The following is a 25,767-nucleotide window of genomic DNA, read 5'->3' as shown; positions in this document are numbered from 1 at the left end:
ACACTCTGATGAGCTGCGCTGGAATTTGCACATTTCCATGATTGCGCAGGTTTGTCTTTCCCACTGTCCTTCTTCACACCAGAACAGCCAGCGGGTAAAATTTACCCACAACTCGTCTTCCCGGTGTACTTTCTTTGAATGGAATCAAGGTACTCAGGTGATCAGGTTGTTGGGGAGTCAGGCGGTCAAGCAGGTGGCTGGTCAGGTGATCAGGTAGGGGGAGTCACATGATCAGGTAGTTAGGTGGAGGGGTGGTTAGGTAGTTAGGTGGTCGGGTCATCGGGTGTTCAGGTAGAAAGGTAGACAGGCGGTCAGGTAGTTGGGAGTCCCGTTGTCAAGTAATCAGCAGGTTTGATAGTCAGGTGGTCAGGTAGAAAGGTGGTTGGGTGATCAGGTAGTCCTATGGTTAAGTGAGCAGGTAGTTGAGTAGAAAGGTAAACAGGCGGTCAGGTAGTTGGGAGTAACGTAGTCAAGTAATCAGCACGTTTGGTAGACAGGTGTTCAGGTAGAAAGGCGGTTGGGTGATCAGGTAGTCCCCTGGTCTAGTGGTTCAGGTAGTTGAGTAGTTGGGTAGTCCAATGTTCAACAAGTTGGGTAGTCAGGTGGTCAGATAGAGAGGCAGTCAGGTGATCAGGTAGTCAGTTGGAAAGGTAGACAGGTGGTCAGGTAGTTGGGAGTCACGTAGTCAAGCGATCCGCTATTTGGTTAGGCAGGTAGTCAGATAGATAGGTGGTTGGATGATCAGGTAGTCCCATGGTTAAGTGAGCAGGTAGTTGGGCAGTCAGGTAGTTAGGAGTCCATAGTCAAGTAATCAGTGCATTTGATAGACAGGTGGTCAGGTAGAAAGGTGATGGAGTGATTTGGTGGTCCCCTGGTCTAGTGTTCAGGTAGTTGGGTAGTCAGGTGGCTAGGTAGACAGGCGGTCAGGTAGAAAGGTGGTGTGGCGATCAGCTAGTCCACTGGTCTAGTGTTCAGGTGGTTGGGTAGTCAGGTGGCTAGGTACACAGGCGGTCAGGTGGTCAGTTGGAAAGGCAGACAAGAGGTCAGGTAGTTGGGACTCACGTCTTCAAGTTATCAGCAAGTTTGGTAGCCAGGTGGTCAGGTAGAAAGGTGGTTGGGTGTTCAGGCAGTTGGGAGTCACGTAGTCAAGTAACCAGGTAGTTGGGTACCCAGGAGGTCATGTGGTTGGGTACCTAGGCAGTCATGTGGTCATGCATATGGACGGTCAGGTTACCTAGTAGCCCAGGCCCTTTTGGAAAATTGTTAACATGCAGCAAGATTTCAAAATTACCATTTATACCTTAAAGCCCCAGCAGGGTAAAATGTACCCTCAAGGTAATTTTCATGGGATTCGCTCTGCACTTATGGATTGAAACATAATGCACGGTTATGGGTGTGGAGGGGTTGGCTCGGCACTGGCGGCAGAGCAGAGCGTTCCATCGGCGTGACGTTTGGAAGCGCAAACGGGGATATCCTGCGGCCCCCACCGGCCCTCTTTACAGCCGGCGAGGGAGAGGAGCCGAACGTCGCCTGCTGACTTCAAGCCACTTTAAGGGGCACTTTAGCAGCCGGGCCGCCTAATTGCCCCGCCACTTTCAGGTGGATGTCTCCCTGCCAATTTGGGCCGGAGCAGTGTGCGTAATGGGGGTCCACCTAACAGCGCCCCCTGGCGTGCTATCATGTGTATTCTCTTAAAGTAGACGTGTTATTCCTTCTCTTTTCTTAGTTTTTCTGTTTTTTTACCGGTGCCGCCGGCGATCCAAAAGTATCTCGAAAGGCGTAATAAAAGGCCGATTGTGTCTCTGGGGTTCGTCCTTGATTTCGCGGTTGCGTGGCGACACGTTCTGCCGTCTTTTCAGGCTGGGGTTACAAACTGGGGCTGGTTAGGGCGACTTCAGAGTTCTAGTATTTCTGCCCACACAGGCATTGTGTATGTGTGTGTGGAAAGTTTACTTTCTCAGTTAAAACACAAGGACACACACAGACAGACCGTTCTCGGTGGTGATAATAAACCAAACAGGCGTTTTTGTCCCATTGATACTCGTCACCTTGGGAAGGAGAACCACTCACGGTGGAGGAACGACCACCTGATGAGCATCTCCGTGAAGGGTTTCTGCTAATGCTGTATCAGACGCAACAAAAAAATTGAATACACCTGTGGGACACTCGTCTCACACACACACCTGACGTCTGAATTACAACCATAGGATACTGCTGGATTAACATCCATGACACCTGTCTTTGACTCGCACACCACCTATCACGACCATATGAAGCTACTGTATCACACCTGTACCACACCTCTCATACACCCGGTTGACACTCCTCTACTGCACCCATAAGACACTTCTGTGTTACACCCACGGTATCTGTATTACACTGTTGCGCTATTAAACTGTGTGACGCTGTTGTATCATCTGCATATGACACCTGAATTACACCCGTACAATACTGGTGTATTACAACAGCACAACCCAGGAATTACACCTCTACAACACCTGTAAACACCCGTTCAACATTGTTGTATTACAACTGTGCAACACCTGAACTACACACATACCGCACTGCTGTATTACTAACCATATGGCACCATCGTAGGACAAGTGGTAGACACTGGACGGATGGATGGCACCATTGTATCACAACCGACACCTGTATCAACACCTAGGATACCTCTACTTCACCCATGCAACATCTGTATACACCCAAAAAGACTGTTGTATTACAACTGTACACCTGTATGACACCCACAAACACTCTTTTACAGCTATACTGCATGACTATATTAACACCCGTGACATACAATTACATTACATTCTATTACATTCATACGACAACTGTACTCACCCATGCAACACTGTTGTATTACATGCATACGGCATTCCTTTTAATGGATGTGACGCCTGTCTTACACCCATACCACACTGCTCAATAACAACCATATGACACCATTAAGCGGTAGACAACGCATGGATGGATGGATGACACCATATCACAACCCATATCCCTAAGACACCTCTATTACACCCATCCAACACCTCTATGACAACCATCCAACACCTGTATACACCTATACAACATTGTTGAAATCCAACTGCACCACACACTCACACAACACTCCTCTATTGCAGCTGTATGAGACTACGGTATTAACCCCGATGATACCTGTGCTACACCTGTACGACACCTGTATTACACCCATACCACGCTGCTAGATTCACAACCATATGACACTATTGTATCACAACCTATATCCATGTGACACCTGTATTCCCATCATATGACACTCCTCCATTACACCCGTGTGATGCCTGTACACACCCACGCCACACTATTGCATTACACCCATGCAACACTGCTGCAAACTGTACTACAGTGTCTGGGGCTGCTAATGTTAGCCGCTACATCACAAATACAAAAAAAAAAAAAAACAAAATTCCAGCTGAATCATGAATACGGATTTAAAAGCGGGTACCATGCGCTAATTTTTGAAATAACGGTGAAGATGAGTGTGTGAATCTTCTGCAATTCTTTTTCGTTTTACTTCCACATAGCATTAACTTCAAAACATAACCTTAAAATTTTCCTCCTGAAGTTGGTGAAGGTGACACAATAAAGTTTTAGCTGTTAGCCTCTGGTGAACTTTGACCTTTACGCATGGCTTCTGATATTCTCGCCAAACGTCTTGCCGTCGCAATATGCGGACTTTAAAAGTCTCCCCCCTCCTCCTCCGCCGCCCCCAAGCCGAGGTCCTACCTTCAGGTGAAGATCCCACACCGTGGCGTCGTAGCGCTGCTGCTGACCGACGGCGAGCCCAGCCTGCAGGGCGAGCTGGCAGAACAGGCCCAGCGTCCGGCCTCGCTGCGGGGCGAACACCAGCGCCATGCCCTGAAGAAACACCGGAAGATGGCGAGGGCTTCACTTCAGCACTTCCAGAGAAGAACATGGCGAGTGTGTGTGTGTGTGTGTGCACGCGCGCAAGTGATGACACTCTTTCTCCTTCTGATTTATAAACCATGTTCGACAATAAAAGCAGAAAAAACACATAGAAAAAAAGCTCCACTAATCCCGTGACTCCCGGAGAAGAGTTTCACACACACACACACACACACACACACACACACGCGAGTTCGTCAAAGGGGCCGGCGTGCGCGCTCGCATCACAGACGTCCCGCGAAAAAAAAAAAAACGCTAAGAGGATTAGCGACAGGTTCAAAGTTTCTTTTGAAATCCTCCGGCTTTTAGTTTTATTTCACGCTGATCGCGTTATTATTGTTCTAATTAAATGGAGCAAAAGAGGGATGTGCACGCACACACACACGTACACACACACACACACACACACACATACACACACACACTGAATTAACACAAAAGCAGGGGGAAACAGCAGGATCACTTGGTGTGACAGATGATTCTTCATCTGAATATCCGGTTGCATCATTATGCACCCCCTACCCCTCCCGTTAAAAAAAAAAAACAAAATCCAAAGCGCTAATCAGCTGATTAAGGGGATCTGGCCGGCTGGATGGACCACCTTTGTCAGAAACAAAAAATTAGTACCGTCGGATGACAGAAGTAATGGCTTTGTTAATTGTTTGATCAGCTTAGCAAATTATTCAATATTTGCCGGAGCTTGTTGTGGCAGCAACTGTCGACACTCAAATCATATTAGCTCCGGAATTATCTCCGCCGGATTAAAGTTCCCGGTGTGTGTGTGTGTGTGTGTGTGGGCTGAGCGCACAGATGCACAGCGATGATGTCACTACAGGCCGGCCCCGCCGCACAGACCCAAATTCAGGTGTGCAGGACGTTGGGATGAAGGTCGTCCAGCTAGGAAGCGACGTCTCTTTGTAAGATAGATAATCTGTTGCGGGACATCCCATGATGCACTTCTTGAGTTGGTCACCCCATATCTTCTCGCTGGGAAGATTCCCAGGAGCTGTGGCTTCATCAACTGCAGGCCAGGCGGCCATTTCTTTTATGGATATTATAGCTGTTATTGTATCATGTCATTTATGCCATTTATGTCATCACCCAATTTTTTATCCTTGTTGTTGTTACTTGTCTCTTCTATTTATGTCTCTTCTATTTATACATATTCATATTTATTGATATTGTTATTCTTACGCTGCTGTGACAAACAAATTTTCCCAATCAAAAGTATTATCTTATCTTATCTCGTCTTATCTTATCTTATGTCGGCTGTTAGCATGTGACTGTTAGCGCTCTCGCTCTCCTGGTCAAGGCAGAAGGCCGCCACCACTGACCTCGGATCTGCTGTTCCCTCGTTTGGCTTCCTGGGGAGAACGTCTCAAAGAGTCAGGTATCGAATAAAATCGGAATAAAAACTAGCAAAAAAACTAGGACGAGTTACCGACCAGAGGTGAGGAAACGAATGCTCTGCTTGGATGAAATCTGTTTGTTTTTTGTTTTTTTTTATACATCAAGTGATGTAAAAAAACAAAGAGGCAATAATAATAAGTAACGATGGGCTCACAGCTGAAGACTGACACCATCGCACACTAAAAACTGAAAGTTGGAAGGATGTTTTAGTCATTTTACTGGAGTGACAATGCTCCCGTCATCCCGGGGGCTAAGTATAAGATTGCGTCTTTTCCAAGTCTGACAATATCAAACTTGTTCGTACTATTATCTTTTGGTCTTTATGGTGACGTAACAAAATCAACAACCAACGGGGGAGCTACGACAAAACAGGAAACCCGGTGGACAGACAATCCCCAGGGCGGTATTGGCTACAGAGACGGTATTTGCCAGCGGTATGGATGAACGGGACGAGCGAGGAACATGCTGATCAGTGTGGGGCGTCCAGAAAGAGGAGCGGATGGTGAAGCTTTAGGGAAAACAGCCCAGTTTGGGCAGTGTCCACTCTGAGGTATCTCCAGACCAAAGAAGGGGATGCGATGGAGTGAAATAGCAGAGGCTCCGCAGATACCTGGGGAAACCATTGCATGGTGGAAAAAGCGCTGAGCGAATCTAGCTGTAGTCTGTAAATAGTGACCCTGTAAGGTTCACAATCTCCGTCTGAGATGAGGCTGCAAATAAAAAATAGTCTTTAGATGTGAGCAGGTGTGAGATGATAGTTTTCCATCAGTCTCTTCCAAATGTTTCAAAGTCCTACGAGAGCATTTTCAGCCGTAGACTGAGACCACCGAGAAGCACCACAAAAGGTCTTTCTTACCTGCGGCCATCACACTATACAGGACTGTCTCAGAAAATTAGAATATTGTGATAAAGTTCTTTATCTTCTGTAATACAATTACAAAAACAAAAATGTCATACAATGTCTGGATTCATTACAAATCAACTGAAATATTGCAAGCCTTTTATTATTTTAATATTGCTGATTATGGCTTACATCTTAAGAAAACTCAAAAATCCTATCTCAAAATATCAGAATATCATGAAAAAGTAATTTTTGTTTTTTTAATTGCATTACAGAAGATAAAGAACTTTATCACAATATTCTAATTATCTGAGACAGTCCTGTATACTGAACTATAAGCTGCTACTTTTATTCACATGTTTTGAACACTAGGGCTAAAACGATGATGCGGCCAATATATGGATTTTTTGGGGCTAACTAGCTTCACACCACCACAACATTTACCCTCATCAGAGGCCGTTCATTTCTGACACCAAAAAAGACAACTTTAATGGTTTTGGTGCGCAGGAGGAAGAAGAAGATAGCAGAACAAAGCATATCCAGTACATATTTATGGATGTTAGCAGTATATATTTCATTAAAAGTAAAAATTATCTAATATCTTTCTGTGTAAGTATCTCATATTACAGTGTTGACAACTGCGGTTTGTAGACAAGTGTGGGCTTTATATGTACATGTATATTTATTTGGTTATTTTTAGCCGGTGCGGCTTATATTCAGGTGCGCCCAATAGTAAAGAAATTACATTAACTCCTCCCCTTTCTGCAAGAAGTAAACCTAACAGCAATAGAATCAATATCAAGTTTCGAGTGAATGTTGGAGCCTTCTGGCAAAATAATTTCCTTGGACAATATTGAAGTTCTATCCTTTCAAAGTCTAGAGAACAGTGAGTCCTCAGTAATAACGCAGCTATAAACTATCCGTCATGCTTTTCCATCGAAACTTGGTCATTATTGTTTTCAAACAGGCAGTTTTTTTAACACACACAAACACACATCCGCATACGCTTCGGCTGTCGCAGCACGGGGGTCTTATCGGGAGGCCAAAAGGGAGAAGTTGCCACGGATTTATGATTAAGAGAAGGCGAGAGAGAAAAAGAGAGCGATCAGAGAGAGAGAGAGAGATCAGAGCAATGCACCAGCATTAAAGCATTACATGATATTAATCCTGTCACACTATTAATGTGTGAAGGGTTTTGGGTTCGGCCTAATTATGATTGAGAAGAGTGGGAGGTGATTTAGAGGGGGGGAAGCAGAGATATATACAGTAGACACACACACACACACACACACATGCAGGCGCGTGCACACACTTACGTTGGGTTGCAGTAATCTCCTAATAGCATCAACCAGGCTGGCTCTGTACTGGTCGAGGAACAAACTGAGCGAGAGAGAGAGAGAGAGAGAGAGGGGTTAGCATCAACCGCTACGATAACGTCTCCAGATAAAGCGGCAGGTTATTTATTTCCTTTTGTTTACAAATAAATCCAGCGATGGTGGAAGGGGCGAGGGGTGAGGATGGAGGAAAAAAACAATTTGCATGTGTAAGATGCTCCTCTCCTGTCTTATTTCCTTATTTTGCTTTTTGTTTGGGGAAAAATCCAATGTGCGAAAGATACCGATCGGTGCATTGGTGAGCGCACACACACACACACACACACACACACAGACACACTCAAATCAGGAGTGTGTGCTGATATCTACATGCGGGCGTGTGTTGAAAGAAGGGTCTCCGAAGCAGCTCTTGGGAGGAGCCTTTCCCCCATCTGGGTGCACAGAAGCATTGCTAAATAGAAATAATGGATTTATAGCAGGTCCCACCGCGCTGCTGATGCCTGGGACCTCCATGGTACCTTCAGAGAAGGTCCAATTCCGGTCCAGGAAGTAGCCTCCTCCTCCTTGGGAACTTTCAATTTAGCATTCCCACAGGCAGAGAGGAGACCTTAAGCTCCACGCTCAAAAAACAAACCACTGGAGAAGAAGAAGAAGATGGAGACGACATGGCCAACATGGAGGTGGAAGCTGCCACAGCATCCATGGACTATCAGAAGAAGTGCTTTCACAGACTCTGGAAGTAGGAGCTCGATCAGGGGTGGGCAAACTGCGGCCCGCGGGCCACATCCGGCCCGTTGGTCTTTTTAATCCGGTCCGCCAAAGATCGGCACAGGATTCATTCTTGATGTGAATGATTGACTGATTGGATCAATGAATATGGGAGCTCAAACAGGAGATTATTTCATTTTTGGAGCGACTTGAGAATTTTCTTGAGCTGAATGATGATTGTGATTTAGCCTTTACTGTGGACATGAATGAACTGGACGTGAAGCTACAAGGAAAAAACGGTTTGTGCATAAAATGCAAGCAAACGTCAGAGCCTTCAAAACCAAGCTGGTTTTATTTTCAAAGCAAATGTCAGTCAAATCTGATATGTACTATTGACAAATGCATTTTTTTTATTTTTTATTTTTTTTACATGTATCGTATCTTGTGATGACCCGGCCCGTCTGTTAAATTTTATAAAAGTCAAAGTTTGCCCGCCCCTGAGCTAGATGGTTCTAGGAGGTGGAAGTCCAGTTCCCTGGTTCTTCTGGGATCAGACTAGTTCCTGAGAAGGTTCAAGGAGGTCCAGTCCATGAGATACTGAGGAGATAATAAGAAAGATTTGGGACATAAAGGAACACACACACACACACACACTCTGGATTCAGTCCGACTCATCCATGGTCTCTCCCTGAAAGATGTCATTCAATGTATGCCACTGTGATAAATGAAAATCAACAAAGTAGCGACCATATATCATGATTTTATTATTAACATATATTTATTCACTGATGCTGTCATGGCAGCGTACAGCGGCGAAGCCCCTCCCTCGCTTTAACACGTCGGGAAGTTAAACTTTTTTTACGATGTTAGCGTCTTCCTCCTCCGCTAAGGTTCGGCGGCAGATATCGTAGACGGTGCAGGAAAGTTTGGACGCCATTGCAGGCCTTGAAATAAATTAAAAAACGTTCACAAATAATTCACACAAACAACATCGCAAAGGAAGGCTACGAGTAGCATGTTGACGTGAAACGGACGAGGCGGGATGCTGAATGTGTGCTATGCGTTGGAAATGCATGTCGCCAGCCTTGAAAATGCTTATTTTACCATAAAAATACTTTTGTGAAAAATCTGCAAAATAAGATTAGATTTTAAAAAAAGTTAAAAATCCACGATACAGCAAAGATCAGGAACTACTGTATTTTGTATTGTTTAAAAATTGTAAGCATGCAATTCATCAATTACCACTATTATTAGCCTGCTAAGTGATTTTGTTTCACATGGAGCCTTGAAAGAGGGCCGTGATGACAGACATCAGTTCAGTATATGTGCGTGTGTGTGTGTGTGTGTGTGTGTGTGTGTGTGTGTGTGCACGGGTGTGTTCGCGGCCACATTCACAAACAGCCCAGCAGCGCCGGTCCAGACCAGGATGTGCGCACGTTTGAGAAAAGTTTGTTATTCCTCGGGGGGCAGACGGGAGCGTGAGGTTTATTTGACTTGAAAGGTGAGAAGTTTGTGTTGGGTTTATTTTGCCACGGATATCAATTCTCGGGGAAAAAGTGAGTGGCAACGAAAACAAGGAAGCAAGCGAGCCGGGTGGACGTGACGGTTGAAAAACACACACACACACACACACACACACACTCTGGGCGAGGGCAACGGAAGGACAGCGTGTCAATATGAGGGCACGAGCAGGGAACGGCGGCCATTATTGATGATAGTTAATAACAGCATTATAACACGGTATCAAGGGAAATCAATCGCAATATGATGGGAAAAAAGCCGGGGGAATAACTAAACCGATCAGTTAATACAGATTGTGATTAGATACATTTTATTTATCTCACATCTCTATACCTTTTGGACTCTCACACACTCCAAAGCAAGATTATGGATTTTTTTTTTTCTTATTTTAATGAATTTATATTTATTTTTGCTTTTCCATGTGCATTTATTTTATTTTCTTATTTATTTATTGATTTTATTTTATTTTATTGCCCTGGTTGCAGGCTCTGCGTTGACAGGGGTGACATTTTGATGTTTGTTTATGCCCTGTACCATGCAAAACTGGAATAAAAGCAGACGCTTCCTTAATCGGGCGTGATTGACATCATTATTGGTGTTAATCACGGTGCGACTCGGGAGTGGGCAGTAATAACATTGTTCTAACACATATATGGACTCTAAAATTGAGTTGCCTCTCCTTCCTCTGAATCAGAAGCCCATTGTCTCAGGGGGCTGACCCTGCCGCTCAGGACAGGCGGCCATCCTCATAGTCCGGGTCAGAGTTCGTGACGAGGGCGTGTGTGTGGGAATGGCAGCTATAAATGTCTACTCACACGTGTGTGTGTGTGTTGACATGCAGGATGCTGTTGGGTGAGACTGTGGAAACACATGACATCATCCCAGCCTTCATCCCCAGGGGGGGTCAAAAGGGGTCACAGGGTGTATAAACAGTTATACATTCGTATTCACGTTAAATACAGGTGTCATGGCGGCCGTACACACTGATTGGATGAATATGGATGCAAAGTATGGATGTTATGATAAGGATGCAATAAGCCCATAGACAGACTGGGCTTTCTCTCACTGCCTACTTATGGGGAAGCTTGAGGGAGCCCAAAATCAAATCCAAGTTAACCCACTGCAGGTCCTGCTGGAGGCTGTAGTTGCACCTGCATTAACGTGTCAATCGCAGGTGGTTTGTGAATCTCGATACGACTGATTCAGGTCCGGGTGCCTTGGAGGGTGAGTATTGGCACTCACCTTTTAAGTGCTTATTTTCCCGGCTCACGAGCGCATTGCCATAGGGATTGACGCCGTAATTTCCGTGAAACGTACAGAAAAAAAAAATATAGACGATGTAGACATTACGGCAATTTAACTGTCTTATAGCATCTATAACTGGAATTCATTAGTGGTTTTTCGCACTTTATGCTAAACAACGTGATTGTTCCCTGCATTGAAACCCGCTAGCGCTGCTATTTCACGCCACGACGTTATCAATCCCAAATGTTTACAGGAAGCAAATCAGACAGCTTTCTAAAACACGGGATTTAGAAAATTATTTGTCTGACGGGTCCGATTTCAACGCATTGAAAAAAGAAAAATAGTGAAGCGATGATAGTGAACCCTTATGCGTAACACCTGTAATAACATGTAATAGCAGTTGAAATAACAATTCCACTCCGTGAATTGACGATTCGGTGTCGCTCTCCGTTGTTAAGGGGAAATGGGATATTCCAATGATATTGGTGAGACCCCCCCCCCCCCCCCCCCCCCCCCCCGCCCCCCCCGCAGCCCCCCTCTCTCAGCAGTGCCTCCATTGCAGCCGGTAGGAGATACAATTAATCGGAGTGGAGGCTGCGCTGTTGACCTTTTCGCAGGTGAACATCACAATGACGGGCTCATTAATCGGTCAGCCATCACTCTTCAACCGTCACGGCAGCAATTACACACCAAGGAAAGCGACGTGCGCACACACACACACACACATACACAGAAATGACAAAGGCGTGCGTCTCTTGCGGAAAAATCTGAGGAATCTTCACGATTCCAATACACAAGGGAATTTAATTTGTACCGACAAATCTTTCACACACACACGCACACACACAGGTTACATTAGTCCAACCACAGAACATCCTGGAATTGTAACCGGAAGTGACCGAAACGCAGTGATAGCAATTATAGCAGCACACACACACACACACACACACACACACACACACGCACACACACACACATTTTCTTTTCTTTTCTTCTCGGCATGTGAAGCTGGAAGGTAGAGGAAGTACATCACCGTGCTTCCAGGGACAGTTTTCTCAGGGTTTGTGTATCTGAGAGTGAAGGTATGCGGCAGCTGCGGCGGCGGACGTGCATCCTGTTTAGCCGCCGCTGAAAATATTCAAAACACCTCGGAGGTGTACTTATTTCCCACGTGTGCTTTACGCTGCAATGGTTGCCAAGCAATGCATCAACTAGAGGGCGGTGTAGAGTTCACTTCCCAGTTCCAAATCAGACAATAACAAACATGGCGGTAGCCCTCAGTGAAGCTAACATTCTGTGAGGCTAATATGCAGTGAAGCTAACACTCAGTGAAACAAACAAACAGTGACATTAATGCTCTGTGAAGCTAACATTCACTGAAGCTAAGGCCCAATGAACCTAATATTCGGTGAAGCTAGCACTCACTGAAGCTAACACTTAGTAAAACTAACACTTGGGGAATGTTCAGTTAAAATATCCCTCGTGAAGCTACAGCTCTGTGAAGCTAGCAATCAGGGAAGAACATTTAGTGAAGCTAACGCTCAGTGAAGCTAACTTTCAATGAAGCTGATGCTCGGTAAAGTTTACGCTCAGTGATGCTAACTCTCAGTAAAGGTAACACTCAGTGATTGTAAGGCTCAGTGAAGCTAACACTCAGTGAAATATCCTCAGTGAAGCTAACTCTAAGTGAGGGTAAGACTCAGTGAAGCTAAGTGCTAATGAAGGTAACGGTGAAGCTAAGGCTAAGTGAAGCAAACGCTCTTTTAGCATCAATTGAACAAAACAGTATCTCAGCGCGGAGTGAGGGTAACACTCAGCGAAGCTAACTGCTAATGAAGCTAACAGTGAAGCTAAGGCTATGTGAAGCAAACGCTCTTTTAGCATCAATTGAACAAAACAGTATCTCAGCGCGGACGGGAGCGTCGGACAAACGCCCATCGCTCAGGCCTTCGTCCGAAAACCACGGTGAGCGCGTCTGATTTCCGTTAGCCTTGGTGGCTCCCTTTTTTATCTGGCTCTTGTGATTTGTCCTGCGTCTGTTTGCGAGCGGGAAACAAGTCAAGGTTGCTAGCGCAGGCGACGGCTTCCACAAAGGGACGCTAATAAGACGGCGTGCGGGAGGGTAGAAAGGGAAGAAACGCCGGGCCATTCCGGATGGAATTCCTCATTACTCATCATCCCTTAGTCGCGAATTCCTCCCTCTCCCACACGCACACACACACACAATTTCACCCAGCCCTAAAAAAGAAAAGAAAAAAAAAAGGAAAAGACAAATTCTCAATCGGCCACGAGATCTACATTTCATCGACAGATGGGCTAATTGTTATGTTTACGTTGCTCCATCTCTCCGTTTCAATCTCCGTTTCCACTCCTCCCTCCGCCCGCCCTCGACTCTCCCTTTCTCTTACAACCCCCCACCCCCGTCAAGGCGCAATTATTTGCAATTTGCCTAAGTCACCCATTTGCTGGGACGCCAAGCATGAAAACGAGGCAATTTAGTGTAAAATGGAGGCAGGCGGGTATTTCAGCGCACGTATGTGAGTACGAGTGTGTGTGTGTGTGTGTGTGTGTGAACGGGAATGGGGAAGGTCCCAGCAGCGGCAGGGGGCCGCGCGACAACTGTCACACAAAAGTGAAAATGAATGCCGTGGATGCACATGCAGATAAAAGTATTTTGTGTGTGTGTGTGTGTGTGTGTTTAGACCTACCAGTCTGCGCACATGACGATGTCAAAATGGCCCTCTAGTGCCGAAATGCCCTGGTCGCAGTCCCATCTCAACACCCTGTGTGACACACACACACACACACACACACGTGCATGTGACAGAGACATTAGATCTGATAGTTTGTCTTTTGTTTTAGGACATCATGGCATGAGGACAACGCAACAGCGCAGCGATTAGCGGTTCCAGCTCACAGTGAGAAGCTCCCTGGTTGGATTCCCACATAGGGGCCGCTCCATCTTCTCCATGTGTCTGCATGGGGTTCCTCCAGGTTCCTCCCGCAGTCCAAATACATGCTGAAGGTTCAGTGGAGACCCCATATTGTCCAGATGCGGGGTAAAGACGTTTCAGCCCTCAGCCCAGAGGCTTCTTCAGTTTCACAATACACCGGTCAGAGTTGTGGACGGGTCTGGGTTATGATAGATTGCTAGGAAAATGGAAGAGTTGACTCGGTCCAAGGGGGTTGCTATGCTGGGGGTGTGTCTATGACGCGCCAATGAATGAATGGTTGTATGTCTCTATATCAGGGGTGCCCAATGCGTCGATCGCGATCTACCAGTGGATCGCAAAGGTAGTGTGGGTAGATGGCATGGTATTAAAAAAATAGACGTCAACCTATCATCCGTCCTTACTATCGGATGTGTCACTTCATTGCCGCACAGGGTAGCAAGTCTGACATCTGACCTTTCCTGACACATGGATGTGCATACAACGGTGCTAAGTGCTGCAAAATTCTAGCAAGCTAGCGAGTTACCTAGTTATCCGCCAACTTAAGAAAGGGTATTAAAATGCGTGGGGGGGCCGGACCAAGTAAGAAGCCAAAAACTTACCACTTCTATAGAGTGGGAGGACTATTTTTTGTTTGCCTCATCTGCCAGTCTACATCACTATACTGAAGGAAGGAAATGTGGGACGGTGTTTTCGGACTCATAAAAACTACTATGATCATTGGAAAGTAGCTACTGTCCAGACTTTACATCCCTGGCTGATTCCACTTAGTACAAGGTCATGACAAAAAATGTACAGAGTTGTATTTTACAATATGGGTTCATGCAGTGATGCAAGGTATACTGCATATATATACCGTAATTTCCGGACGATAAGCCTCGACTTTTTTCACTTAAGCAACGATGAATTTATTATATGGACTTTTTTTTGGGGGGGGGCTAACGAGCTTCACGCCGCTAAAACATTTATCCTCGTCATATCGGACCGATGAAATGACGGGGAAATTCTGAGTCCGTTCAACACCAACACCGAAGATCACGACTTTGACGGTTTTAGTGCACAGGAGGAAGCCCGAGATAGCGATCGGCTAGCCGGTGCGGCTTATATTGAGGTGCGCTCATTAGTCCGCAAATTATGGTAACATATATTGAACATATAAAGAATTCTCTCTCTATCTATCTATCTATCTATCTTTATATATATATATATATATACATATACATATATATATATATATAAAAATATGTTTTGCATTTTTATAGTAGATAGTAACAGACATTTTATAAGAAGTGCGCATGCTGAAAAAGCCTGCACCCCGGCTCTATACAGACGTGTGAATGAATGAGTGAATGCTGTACGTCTCCACATGCCTTGTACATGAGAGAATGAATGGTTGGATGTCTGACCGGCCCTGTGACAGCTGTGATAGGCTCCAGTCTCCCAACCCTGAGTGCAGGATAGGCGGTAACGCTAATGAATGAATGAAAACACGAGCGGTAAATGAGCTGTGTCAGCCGATGACGCAAAAACGACATAGACAGCGGAAATGAGTGTCCAGCGGGCGACGGACACTTTAAGCAAACGACGCTATGAAGCCTGACGTGTCACCACCGGCGTCAGAATCCACACGGTGAAGCAGGTCTCTCTGGTTTCCACTCCCACGGAGTTGGTCTTCATTTTTCTTTGTCTGAGATGTGTTTGTGGGACCCCCCCCCCCCCCCCTCCTTCCCCCGCCCCCCAGACTGTCAGATTGGGGAATTATTAATTAGGCATTATTAACACTCAGTAAACAAAACATTAGGCCCCGCTAGAAAACACAATCTCCATTCACGGTGGGAGGTCCTGATGTACACGCACATTCGCACGCACACACCGGCCATCCCCTCAACCCCCCCCTTGCAAAATCGCACCGTGGCCTTCGCCCTCTCAGGCGGCGCGATGATGGCAGCAGGCATAATCTGAAAAGAAAACAATCAAAGTAATGTAGCCTAATTATACGTTTACTTTTTCACTCCATCTTCCACTTGTGTAAATATGCACAGGAGGGATGGAGGGAGGGAGGGAGGGGAGAACTCAGGCAGGGCTTTTTTTGAGAAAGGGATGGCAATTAACCGCATTTTAGCCATCTTTGCTTTCGAGGTGTGTGTGTGTGTGCGTGTGTGTGTGTGTGGAAAGTTCTCAGCAGTTTCTGGATGAGAACTCCCTATCAAAAGCCAATCAGCTTGCTTGGATGAGCGTGCACGCATGCACACACACACACACACACACACACACAAACACACACACACACACACACACAGGCCAGACTTTGTGGCACTCAGTGTTCCCTTGAGAGGGCAGACTGAGGACTTCAAATATGGCCGCCACTGGGGAGGAAACATACAGCCACTAAATCGGATTATTCTGACGCAAAGTGGTGAATCATCTCTTTCATTATGGAATAGCCATTCATTCAGTCATTTATTATCTACAGGGGGCGTTTCCATAGCTGTCTTTGGCCAAGAGGCGGGGTTCTCCCTGGATCCATCATAGCGCTACATGTCCAGACGTCCAAACGTTCACCCTCTCATTCCTCACACCTGGACAATCCTGGGTCTCCGGTGAACCTCCTGCATGTGTTTGGACTGTTGGACGAACCCCGAGGAACCCACACATGCATGTGGAGACTCCACACAGAAAGGCCTCCTGTGGGAATCCAACCCGGGACCTTCCGGTTGTGAGTCTGAAGTGCTAAACTACGGCGCCGCACGGACAGGATGGATGTTAGAAAACATACATTAGATGAGACCGTGATGTTCTAGATGGTTATTCACATCATTGGTAGCTTATAAGTTGGCTTCTCACCTGGCTGACACCTGAGTCGACCCGAATTTCCCGGCTTCCTGGTTTCTCTCGACGAGCCGTCGCACGTCTGACGCGCCGTTGTCGTAAGGAGACGTAACAAACACCAGGAAACATCCTCAGCTGTAGGGACAACGCTTTTAGCATGTCTGGACCATCACCGCTAGCTTACTAAATATCATTATTCATTCATTCACTCAGGGAGGTCTGGAGCCTATCCTTGCTGTGATTGGGCGAGAGACGGGGCTCACCCTGGACCAATCAGAGCGCCACATACGAAGATGTGCAACAATCCACAAGTCACATGGCGACAAACATTATTTACATTATCTTGAGAGCACAAGATGACGGATTTTGCGATGAAAAAAAAATTATTGTCTGTTTGCGGAAATGTCAAGCTTTTGCGATGAAAAGCCCCCCCGGCAAATTTTTCCCCGTGGACTGAAGGGGGGGGGGGGGATGATGTCCGGGTACGAGGAGTCCTCGTGCAGGAGCAGATCACAGCGGCTCCTTGGCGGATCAATCGGAAAGGCTTTTAACCACAGATACACAAACTCTCGTCACCATCCCCTACACACACACACACACACACACACACACACACAAAGGCAGGGGCGATTGATGTCAAGTTGTCTATTAATACACTGGCCTGTGGAGTTGCAAAGCAATTCAATTAGGATTTCCTCATCTTTAAAGCCTCCGAAAGAGTTGAGACAAATCCAATCGACGGGGCCGCCGAGCGAGAGGGAGATAAATAGACACGCGGCGGCTTGATGGATGGATTGATAACCGGAGAGCCAATCAAAAATCAAAGGCGACGGAAGGAGGGGGGGGTGTGCACGGGTGATATGTAGGTTAGCATTAGCACGCAACCACACACACACACACACACACACACACGGAACAGGCCTGGACACCTGTGCATGAGTGTGTTATGCATAGGGATGACAGTGGAGAGCAGCTTACTGTAATCTCATCAGCAGCACACCACTAGGGGAGAGGTCATGCACACACACACACACAGATACACTTGGACACACGTGCACGCTCGCGCACGGACAATCAGAGGAGTAAGGTAAAGTCGTCAGCGATTTGAGTGAGTATTATTGAACATTAGAGCGGAGGAATATTTGCTCCCGTCTCTTGGAGCACGTGTCAATCATCCTTAATGGAAACATCTCCATTGATTTTCCAGATGAGTGTTCAAGGTCGGCGGCGGCGGCGGCGGCGGGGGAGGGTGCGCGAGGGCGCTTGTCGCCGGGTCGAGAAACTCCCGTCCCCCCCACGGCGCCTCCTTATCTGCCAGAACCGAGGCGGATCGCCATCTCCGGCCTGCTTCCGGCGAGGCCGATGGGAGGGGGAACAGCGGCCGTTAGCGGTGGCGGTAATTTCCACACGCAGCGTGAGAACGGAGCGGAACGGGAAGGCCCAGAAGTTGGCCCCACCCTCCCGACCCGGAGGGAGCGCGCTCCGTCCTCGCTCCCGCTCAGGGTCCCACTCGACACTCCCTGTTTGCTCGGCGAGACAAAGCGGCCGGTCAATGGCGCATTGTCTGCGGCGTTTCACCGGCTCCACCATGTTATTGTTTGGTCTCATTGTGATCCACGCAGTGGCATTGTAGCCGGCCGAGACAGAGATCTTGTAAGCGGGGCTAAATATCGCTCAATGGAGGGGGGGGGGGGGGCGAAATGCGTATTTGGGTTTCCTGCTTTTGTGAAACCGCAGCGGAAGGACTTCTCCTCGCGGTATAAATCGAGATCTGCGCGGGGAGGAGGAGGAGAAGGGGGGGGGTGAGGATGTAAAGAAATGGGGGAGGAGGAAAGGAGTCGGTGTGTTGTTAGCGACACGCCCGGTTAAATAAAGGTTAAATAAATAATGGAAAAAAAAGAGAGAAAAGAGCTGATCAATAGCGGATTCCGAGAGCAAACGCCGATGAATAAAAACACACATTCCACCTGGCGAGTTGTCCTGGGAGTCAATCAGAGGCTCACGCAATCCTATAATAGGTGGTAATAGCACGCGTATAAAAAAAGTCATTAATCCATTCATATTATCGCCTAGGTGATGGGGGTGTAATGGAGAAGATGGACGGGTTAATAATCGTGGATCGTACAATGGTTGGTTCGATGCCTTCATGCAGATTCATAGTCACAGCGTAAACATTCATTCACTCAATCTCTATATCGTCTTTTCCTATCCTGGCCGTCATTGGCCGAGGGACGTGGTTCAGCCAATCACAAGGCAGCATACAGAGACCTACAACCGTTCACCCGTCATATACATGTCAAATAAAACATACCACCTTTCACTTACATGACACACACAGACCAGTAAGCGCCAATTTGTGGCCTGAGCCTGTCTCAACCGCGATTGGACGGGAGGTCGCCAGCCAATCATGGGGTCACATACGAAAATACATTTTTAATATATGCAATTGTACACACGCAAACGAAGGACAAGATTGAAATATCCGGTTCACTTGTTTGAACTGACGAATCAGGCCGTGAAATAAAAATTGCATATATGAGGGGGCAGGGGAAGGGGGTGGGCGATGAAAGGATACTCTGCACGGACTTCTCGTTCCCATCAGATAGCAGAACTTCCGCCGCGTCAGCGCAAACGGCCACCTGGGAGAGGCAGAGGAGCGGGACAACATGGGAACAAATGCAACATGGAAAAAAAAAAAACCAAAGGCAACCTCAGATGAAGAATGACATAACCATATCTGCAAAGCGTTACCAGCACCGCCTCCCTTTCTCTCCCCCCTTCCTGCCATTTCCCTCTCCACCCCAACCCACCCCGCCATTTTTCTTTTTTCTTTTTTTTACGTCTGCATTATTTTAATCATTCAATCAAATCAGTCAATACTTTTATCATGGCGGCTAACGGTGGGGGCTGCTATCTTGCTATCACTCTGTTCGGTAATTGCATTGTGACAGGGGATGATGGCAAGCGCTGAGCCTTTTCATTTGACGCCGGGGTGTTTATCGGGCCGAGCCATCGCTCCGTCTGCCGCTGTCACTCTGCACTCGGCTCGCCGGGCCTGCCTGATGCCCTTCATATAACTTTGCGGCGGGGAGGAGGGGTTGGGGGGGGGGGGGGGGGGGGAGGAAGCGGCTGGAAAGCTTTGTGTGAGACATATAGATAGAGAGGTGAGCGCTTAACTCCACCATTCATGCTCTTTACTTTGCAGATGCTTTTATATACATATATATTTATATATGTGAGTGTGCGTCGCCTGATTTTCTCTAAAGGCCGGCGCGTGTGTGAGTGTGTGTGCATAAACACAAGGATGAATGTAAGTGCAAGCACCCATTGTGTTGCCATGCACCCATGTCTTGTAGGTAAAGTGGATTTGTATGGAATGCAGATAATGCACTGTGTGAAACCAGCATTAGCATGTTTTCACACACACACACACACACACACTTTGGCCCTCCAGGGTGTGTCGGGGGGGTCACCGAGCGATGTGTGTCCCACCATCTGCTCAGATGTCGGTAGTGACCTCAAGGCTGAACATCGAGGTGGAATCCATCCTGGCGACCCCCCCCCCCCCGACTCCCTCTCACGGTCGCATGTTCACGATCATCGGCGGGGAAAAAAAAAGAAAAAAATTGAAATGACATCCGGTCTCACCTCGGTTAACTGAGAACCCCATTATTTGCAAAGGGGGTGGGGCGGGCCGCCAAATAATCAATAGAAAAATAGGTAAATAAATCAGGCTTATTAAATTAATAGAGCTCGCCATGAAAACATCGGTAAAAGCTGAAAAGTATTTTATTCCAATCGGCTATAAACCAATGAAGAGGGAAATTGTAGCACGTAAATGATTGACTCTGGCCGCCGCATTCATGTCTTGGAACCGCCAGGGGGCCTTTGACATGACCGGCCTGTCGCAAAAGCAAGAAATAATTACCTTTTTCAAAGAAAAGTCTGTATTGAATTAAACAAAATAAAACAATGAGAAACAACGGAATCAACAGCGGAGACGGGCGGCGGTCCGGGGACAGCGGTCGTCGAGGATGGCCGGCCTCGGGCCGCTCCGAGCCTGAATCAGATGTCTGATTTTGCCTTTTACGTTCGAACAAAGAAGCATCAACCAATCACGTGAGCTGACTCTTCTCTGTCTGTTCATTATGAACAGTGAAGCTGTGGCTAACCATATTGCACCATTTTGCCGGTTAATGAGCCGAGGATTAGCATGATTAGCATGATTTAGCCCGATTTGGTATTTCTCCCATCAGGTAAGTAACTGCAGAGTAGGGAAGAAGGCAGGTAATAAGTGTTAGCAGAAAGCATACATGTACGGGCCTCAAAAACTAAACCTCTCGGGTGTCCAGTGAGTATCGATCCCGTCAAATACAGCAGCGTGGAGTGTCGATATTAAGGGCCATCGCTGAAGCTGCTCCTCCGCTTGGAGGTGGTCCCGAGCAGCCGATGCAGCGGATCTTCCTTGATTGACAGGTGCCGGCTCGTCGCTCCTGTCACAGATGACAGGTTGTCCGGCTCCGCGCCCGCAACAATCTACCTTGACAGTTTTTCCAAACGTGTGGCGCCCCTCCTCTAGATACTGCCCCTCAAGCGCACCGTAGAAGATGGTGCTCGCCACAACGGTCTGATGGAACACCAGCAGAACCTTCTCGCGGATGTCGAAGGACACCGGCCTTCTGAGGAGGTATAGTTGGCTAGTGCCCTTTCCTGCACAGTGCACCTGTGTGAGCAAATCCAGAACTCCCAAGTGTTTGTACCAACTCCATGCAGTCGCCGGCGATGGTTACAAGCTCCATGTAGGTAGCCACCACCATCTTCTTGGTCTTTTTGTGTTGGTGAGGTGCAGGTGGTTGTGGTCCCTTTCCCGCACTCCTCCTCCTCCGGTCCAGTCAGCTGATGATAGCCTTCTCGTCTTGGAACTAGCCGACCTCAGCCCACTCCTTCATAGCGATGAGCTCAGGCCATCCTCTTGAAACAGAGAGGGTCCAACTGTGAAATCACTGTCACATCCTCGGCACCATATTGGTATGACCGCAGGTCTTCCACTGAACTGAAGTGCAGAGTCAATTTTCCAACCCAAGGAGACCTGCTCTACAGGCAACTGGAGATGGGCAAGGGAGAGAGTGTGGACACACATCTCCATGTCCAAAGGGAACTGAAGGTCGGAGGGAAACGGATGTTGAAGGGGTTGGAGAAGCCAATTGGTGACCAAGACAGAGGTCGGCCACCGGGGATAACTGTGGCCTGGTGTAAATCCAGGATCTCCATCCAATGGTTTCTCCATGGCTCTGAAAAGTCAAGGGGGGGGTGGTGGTGGTGGTGGAAGGGTCTCCTTGTGTGACCAGGAATCATGTTCAGACATGGGTAGAAGGACGGGGTGTCAGTGACGGGAGGACAGAGGGAGGAGGAGAAGGCTGAGGGAGGGATTCCATCTCGAGCCACTGATGTAAAAACATGATGTATTGACTGCTGAGAGATAAAACTGGGCTTACGTGCGCGCGCGCAAACACACACGCGTAGTATGGAATCTGGCAGATCGATGGGACACAGACTCCTGCTATGTGCAGGGAGCTTCTGCGGGCCCGAGCTAATAAACCCCACAGCCGGCGGGGAGTGTCGCCCCATGTCTGAAAGCGTCAGAGTCTGACTTTTAAGCTAGTTCGCGCAGCGCGGCGTCACCGCTAGCGATGGCGATGCGGCGTTCGCTACTCAAGTAGCAGGTGCTGGGAAAAGGATCTCCACTCGGATGTTTGCCGGTGGATTTTTTCAGAACTATATGATACGTGTGAAGGAGATTGGTTATGTAAAATTGGGTACGATATCCTAGCATTGAAATTGCTCAAGTGCTTCTTTGGTCCCTCCACCGAGGTTTCCCAAATGACGACCAAAGTTCCTGGCTAAGTGTTTCCTCTTGAAACCTTTTCAAAACGCCGCCGAGAGCAGCGCGCCAGAGAACTACCGCGCTTTCAAGGAAGCTGGCAAGTGACCTTGTTGCCGCAGATGATATTCCGCTTCACAAATGAGCCCCGTTTAAACGTCCGTTGCTGAATTTAGCGCGGCGCGACAGAAAGGCCGCGGGTCTGAACACATTTGGAAGTTTGTTCCAAACGGTATAAAGTGGTTTGGGAAAAATGGCCGACCGCTAACAGGCTTAAACGTTAAGGTGCGTGCAAAAATTTTAGCGCATGTTGAAACTCCTGGCCCAGTTCCTGGGGGTGCGGAGCACAGATGACATGATGTGTTCCACTAACACCAGCACCTTCGTCCATAAGGCACGGCAACGCCTACACATTTCCTTCACCAGATGAGAAGAGCTAACCCCCCTCTGCCCTCGCCACCTTCTACTGGGTTGCTAGTAAAAGATCCTTACTAGTAGCCTCACACTCCGGTATGGCAGTTGCCCAGTTGTTGCCCAGAAGGCCCTGGAGAAGATCATCAGCTCAGCCCTACCTCCAATCCAGGACCTGGATCACCACCATCCATCATGTAGAGGCATCATCAAGATCCTGACCGGCCGGCACGTGGACCCTTCACCCCCCCACCTTATCATACGGTGCAAAACTACCAGCTCAACTCACTTCCCAAAACTTCATCAAAATGACAACCATGGAACTAACCTAGCCCTTGCACTTTCGTATATTAGAAGATATAATAGAATACCGTTTTTTAAAGAGCATGTCCACTTTTATATCGCAGTGGAGTTTGGGGGAAAAGCCTTTTTGATGAAGGTCACTCTGGAGCAGGGGGGGTAATATATTTTTACAAGAGGGCCATATAAGAAACCTGAATGGTGTTGGAGGGCCGAACCATAGCTTGAATGATACCTTAAATTTATTTCTGCTCAATATTAATTATGCCCCCAAATGCAGTAAATTACATATCCTGATTAGCTGCTACTTGTTCTCAGAGTAATAGAATAATAAACAATACAAGCACAATCAATCATTACATCAGTGTTCTCAGAAGGCTTAACGTGTTGACCTTCACAAACACTAAAAAGGTGTTCAGCAGTCGACCAAAGATATGAAATTGATCAACTTTATGCAGAAGGTGTTTTTTATCAGTGTTCTATGATAGCATATTATTGCTGCAGAGTTCAACAAACACTCCTTAGTGAACTGACAGGCTGGAAAACCGCTTACTTTTTCTGGCGAATTTGTGGGGTTTGGCGGTCGCCGCCTTGAAAGCTGCATTTCTTGGTGTGCAAAGCTTTATAAAAATACCCTTGTTGCTTTTGCAGTTATCCCTCTTCATGTTTGGTCACATAATCCTGATACACCGCTTTACCTTCGGCTTCTGTAAATAAATATTCAGCGGTCCGTGTCTTGTTGAAGACACGGCGTTCTGCATCTACTTCTTATTTTTGCCGTGAAGTGACATTTCGAGGGGTCGGCGTCAATCGTCACATGCGTCACATGTCAATCGTACATGCGTGCGTCCAAACGTTAAAAAACAAAACAAAACAAAAAAACAGAGCGTTTCTCTAAATTAAAGCAACACACTTGTGTAAAATTAACGTTTTAACATATTCTGTTTGATCCGTCACCGCCGGCTACTTTTTGTAAAAACGTCAGACGACCTTCGGAGCTACACCTGGACCAGATGCACGGTGACGTGCATGAACAGGTAAGGACACAACACACCCATGCAGGGGCCGATTCATTAGGGACGCTTAACCACCTGCCTGGAAGAAGCGTGAGTGTGTGTGTGTGTGTGTGTGTGTCACTTACCATCAGCCCAGCAAGACAAGTCATACCTCCTCCAAGCTCACACACGGCACCCCTAAGAGACAAATAGGCAGGTGGGGGGTGAGATTCACCTTTGCTGAGCGCACACACACACACACACACACACACACACACTGGGCGGGTGGTGGGGTGAGGAATATCAATTGAGCCATCATCTACCTGCATTTTGAACATTAAAAAGCACAAGCTCAAGTGGCAGGAAATCTGAGAACACACACACACACACACACACACACAGAGGGTGTGTTGCTTACATGCTCCCCCCAGTCCCTCTCTCCATCCTTTTCATCTCGCCGTTGCCTCCATCTGGGCCCCGTCCTCTTTCATCCCTCCCTCCCTCCCTGACCTTCAGCATGGCGCTCTGATCAATACCCCCTCTTCCTCCCCGCCCGCCTCTTGAATGTTAAAACGGGGAATCAAAGGCTGATGTACCACCTTGAGTGGAAATCAAAGGTGCCGTGACGCTCTGCAGGGCCCCGTGGCGGCGGCGGGGCCCTCGAGGCGCCGCCGGCGAGGCCGCGTTCCTCCCGTGAGCCCCTCTCCGGGACGCCGCTACTTCACCCGCGACACGGCGCGACTTCCTCCCCCCCTCCTCGGGCTTCCCGTTTTTTTTTTTTTGCGACGTTTATTCGACTTTGTGAAATTTGGAAGGCCCTTCGCTACGTCTCTGAAGGCGGAGCCGCTCGCCGAGGACTCACTTGAACATGTGCTTCTTCTGCAGACAGTAGTGAGCCATCACCTCCTCAGAGGGCCACACACCTGGGGAGGAGAGAGAGAGAGGGTCGGTGTGGTGTGTGTGTGTGTGTGTTTTTGTGTGTGTGTTTTGCAGCCTGTGTTTGGTTTTCCCTCTCTGGTGGGTTTCTGCACCTTCCCCGCGATCCAGGGCTTTGCCGTCTCCCGGCCCGTCTGTCGCTCCTAAATCCGTACAACACACTCCCTCGTTGGGCACTGAGTATGCAAGTGAGCGTGTGTGTGTGTGTGTGTGTGCGTGTGTGTGTATGTGTGACAGGAGGTCCGGTGGGTGATAATCACAGCATGCAGGCCTATCTGGCTTATCACCTACTGTCAGCCCTTCTCCTTCTGCCGTGCGTGTAACACACACTCGCGCGCACACACTCGATGCTACTCATCACACACACACACACAAACACAGATACAAACAGACACATCTTGGCAGTAGAAGAAGTAAACATTCATTTGAATAAAACTTGGGCTTTTTTTTTTCTCCGCTCCTGGCTTTG

At 47.5% G+C, this 25,767-nt stretch overlaps 1 protein-coding gene across 1 annotated transcript in view; it reads right to left on the bottom strand.

The window, feature by feature from the left end:
* Positions 1–25,767, bottom strand: part of camkmt (calmodulin-lysine N-methyltransferase) — a 111,948-nt gene that overhangs the window by 7,375 nt on the left and 78,806 nt on the right. The window contains exons 4-10 of the mRNA XM_086172823.1: positions 25,225–25,285; positions 24,509–24,560; positions 19,351–19,414; positions 16,791–16,857; positions 13,704–13,778; positions 7,504–7,567; positions 3,757–3,888 (exon numbers count right to left, since the gene is read on the bottom strand). Coding sequence (XP_086028949.1) covers positions 3,757–3,888; positions 7,504–7,567; positions 13,704–13,778; positions 16,791–16,857; positions 19,351–19,414; positions 24,509–24,560; positions 25,225–25,285 — 515 coding nt within the window. The remainder of the gene's footprint in view (positions 1–3,756; positions 3,889–7,503; positions 7,568–13,703; positions 13,779–16,790; positions 16,858–19,350; positions 19,415–24,508; positions 24,561–25,224; positions 25,286–25,767) is intronic.

Source organism: Fistularia commersonii, chromosome 2 (assembly GCF_037954325.1).
Source record: "Fistularia commersonii isolate RoL2024-O1a breed Wild chromosome 2, RoL_Fcom_v1.0, whole genome shotgun sequence".
Lineage (NCBI taxonomy): Eukaryota > Metazoa > Chordata > Actinopteri > Syngnathiformes > Fistulariidae > Fistularia > Fistularia commersonii.
This window is presented reverse-complemented; position numbering and strand designations above follow the sequence as displayed.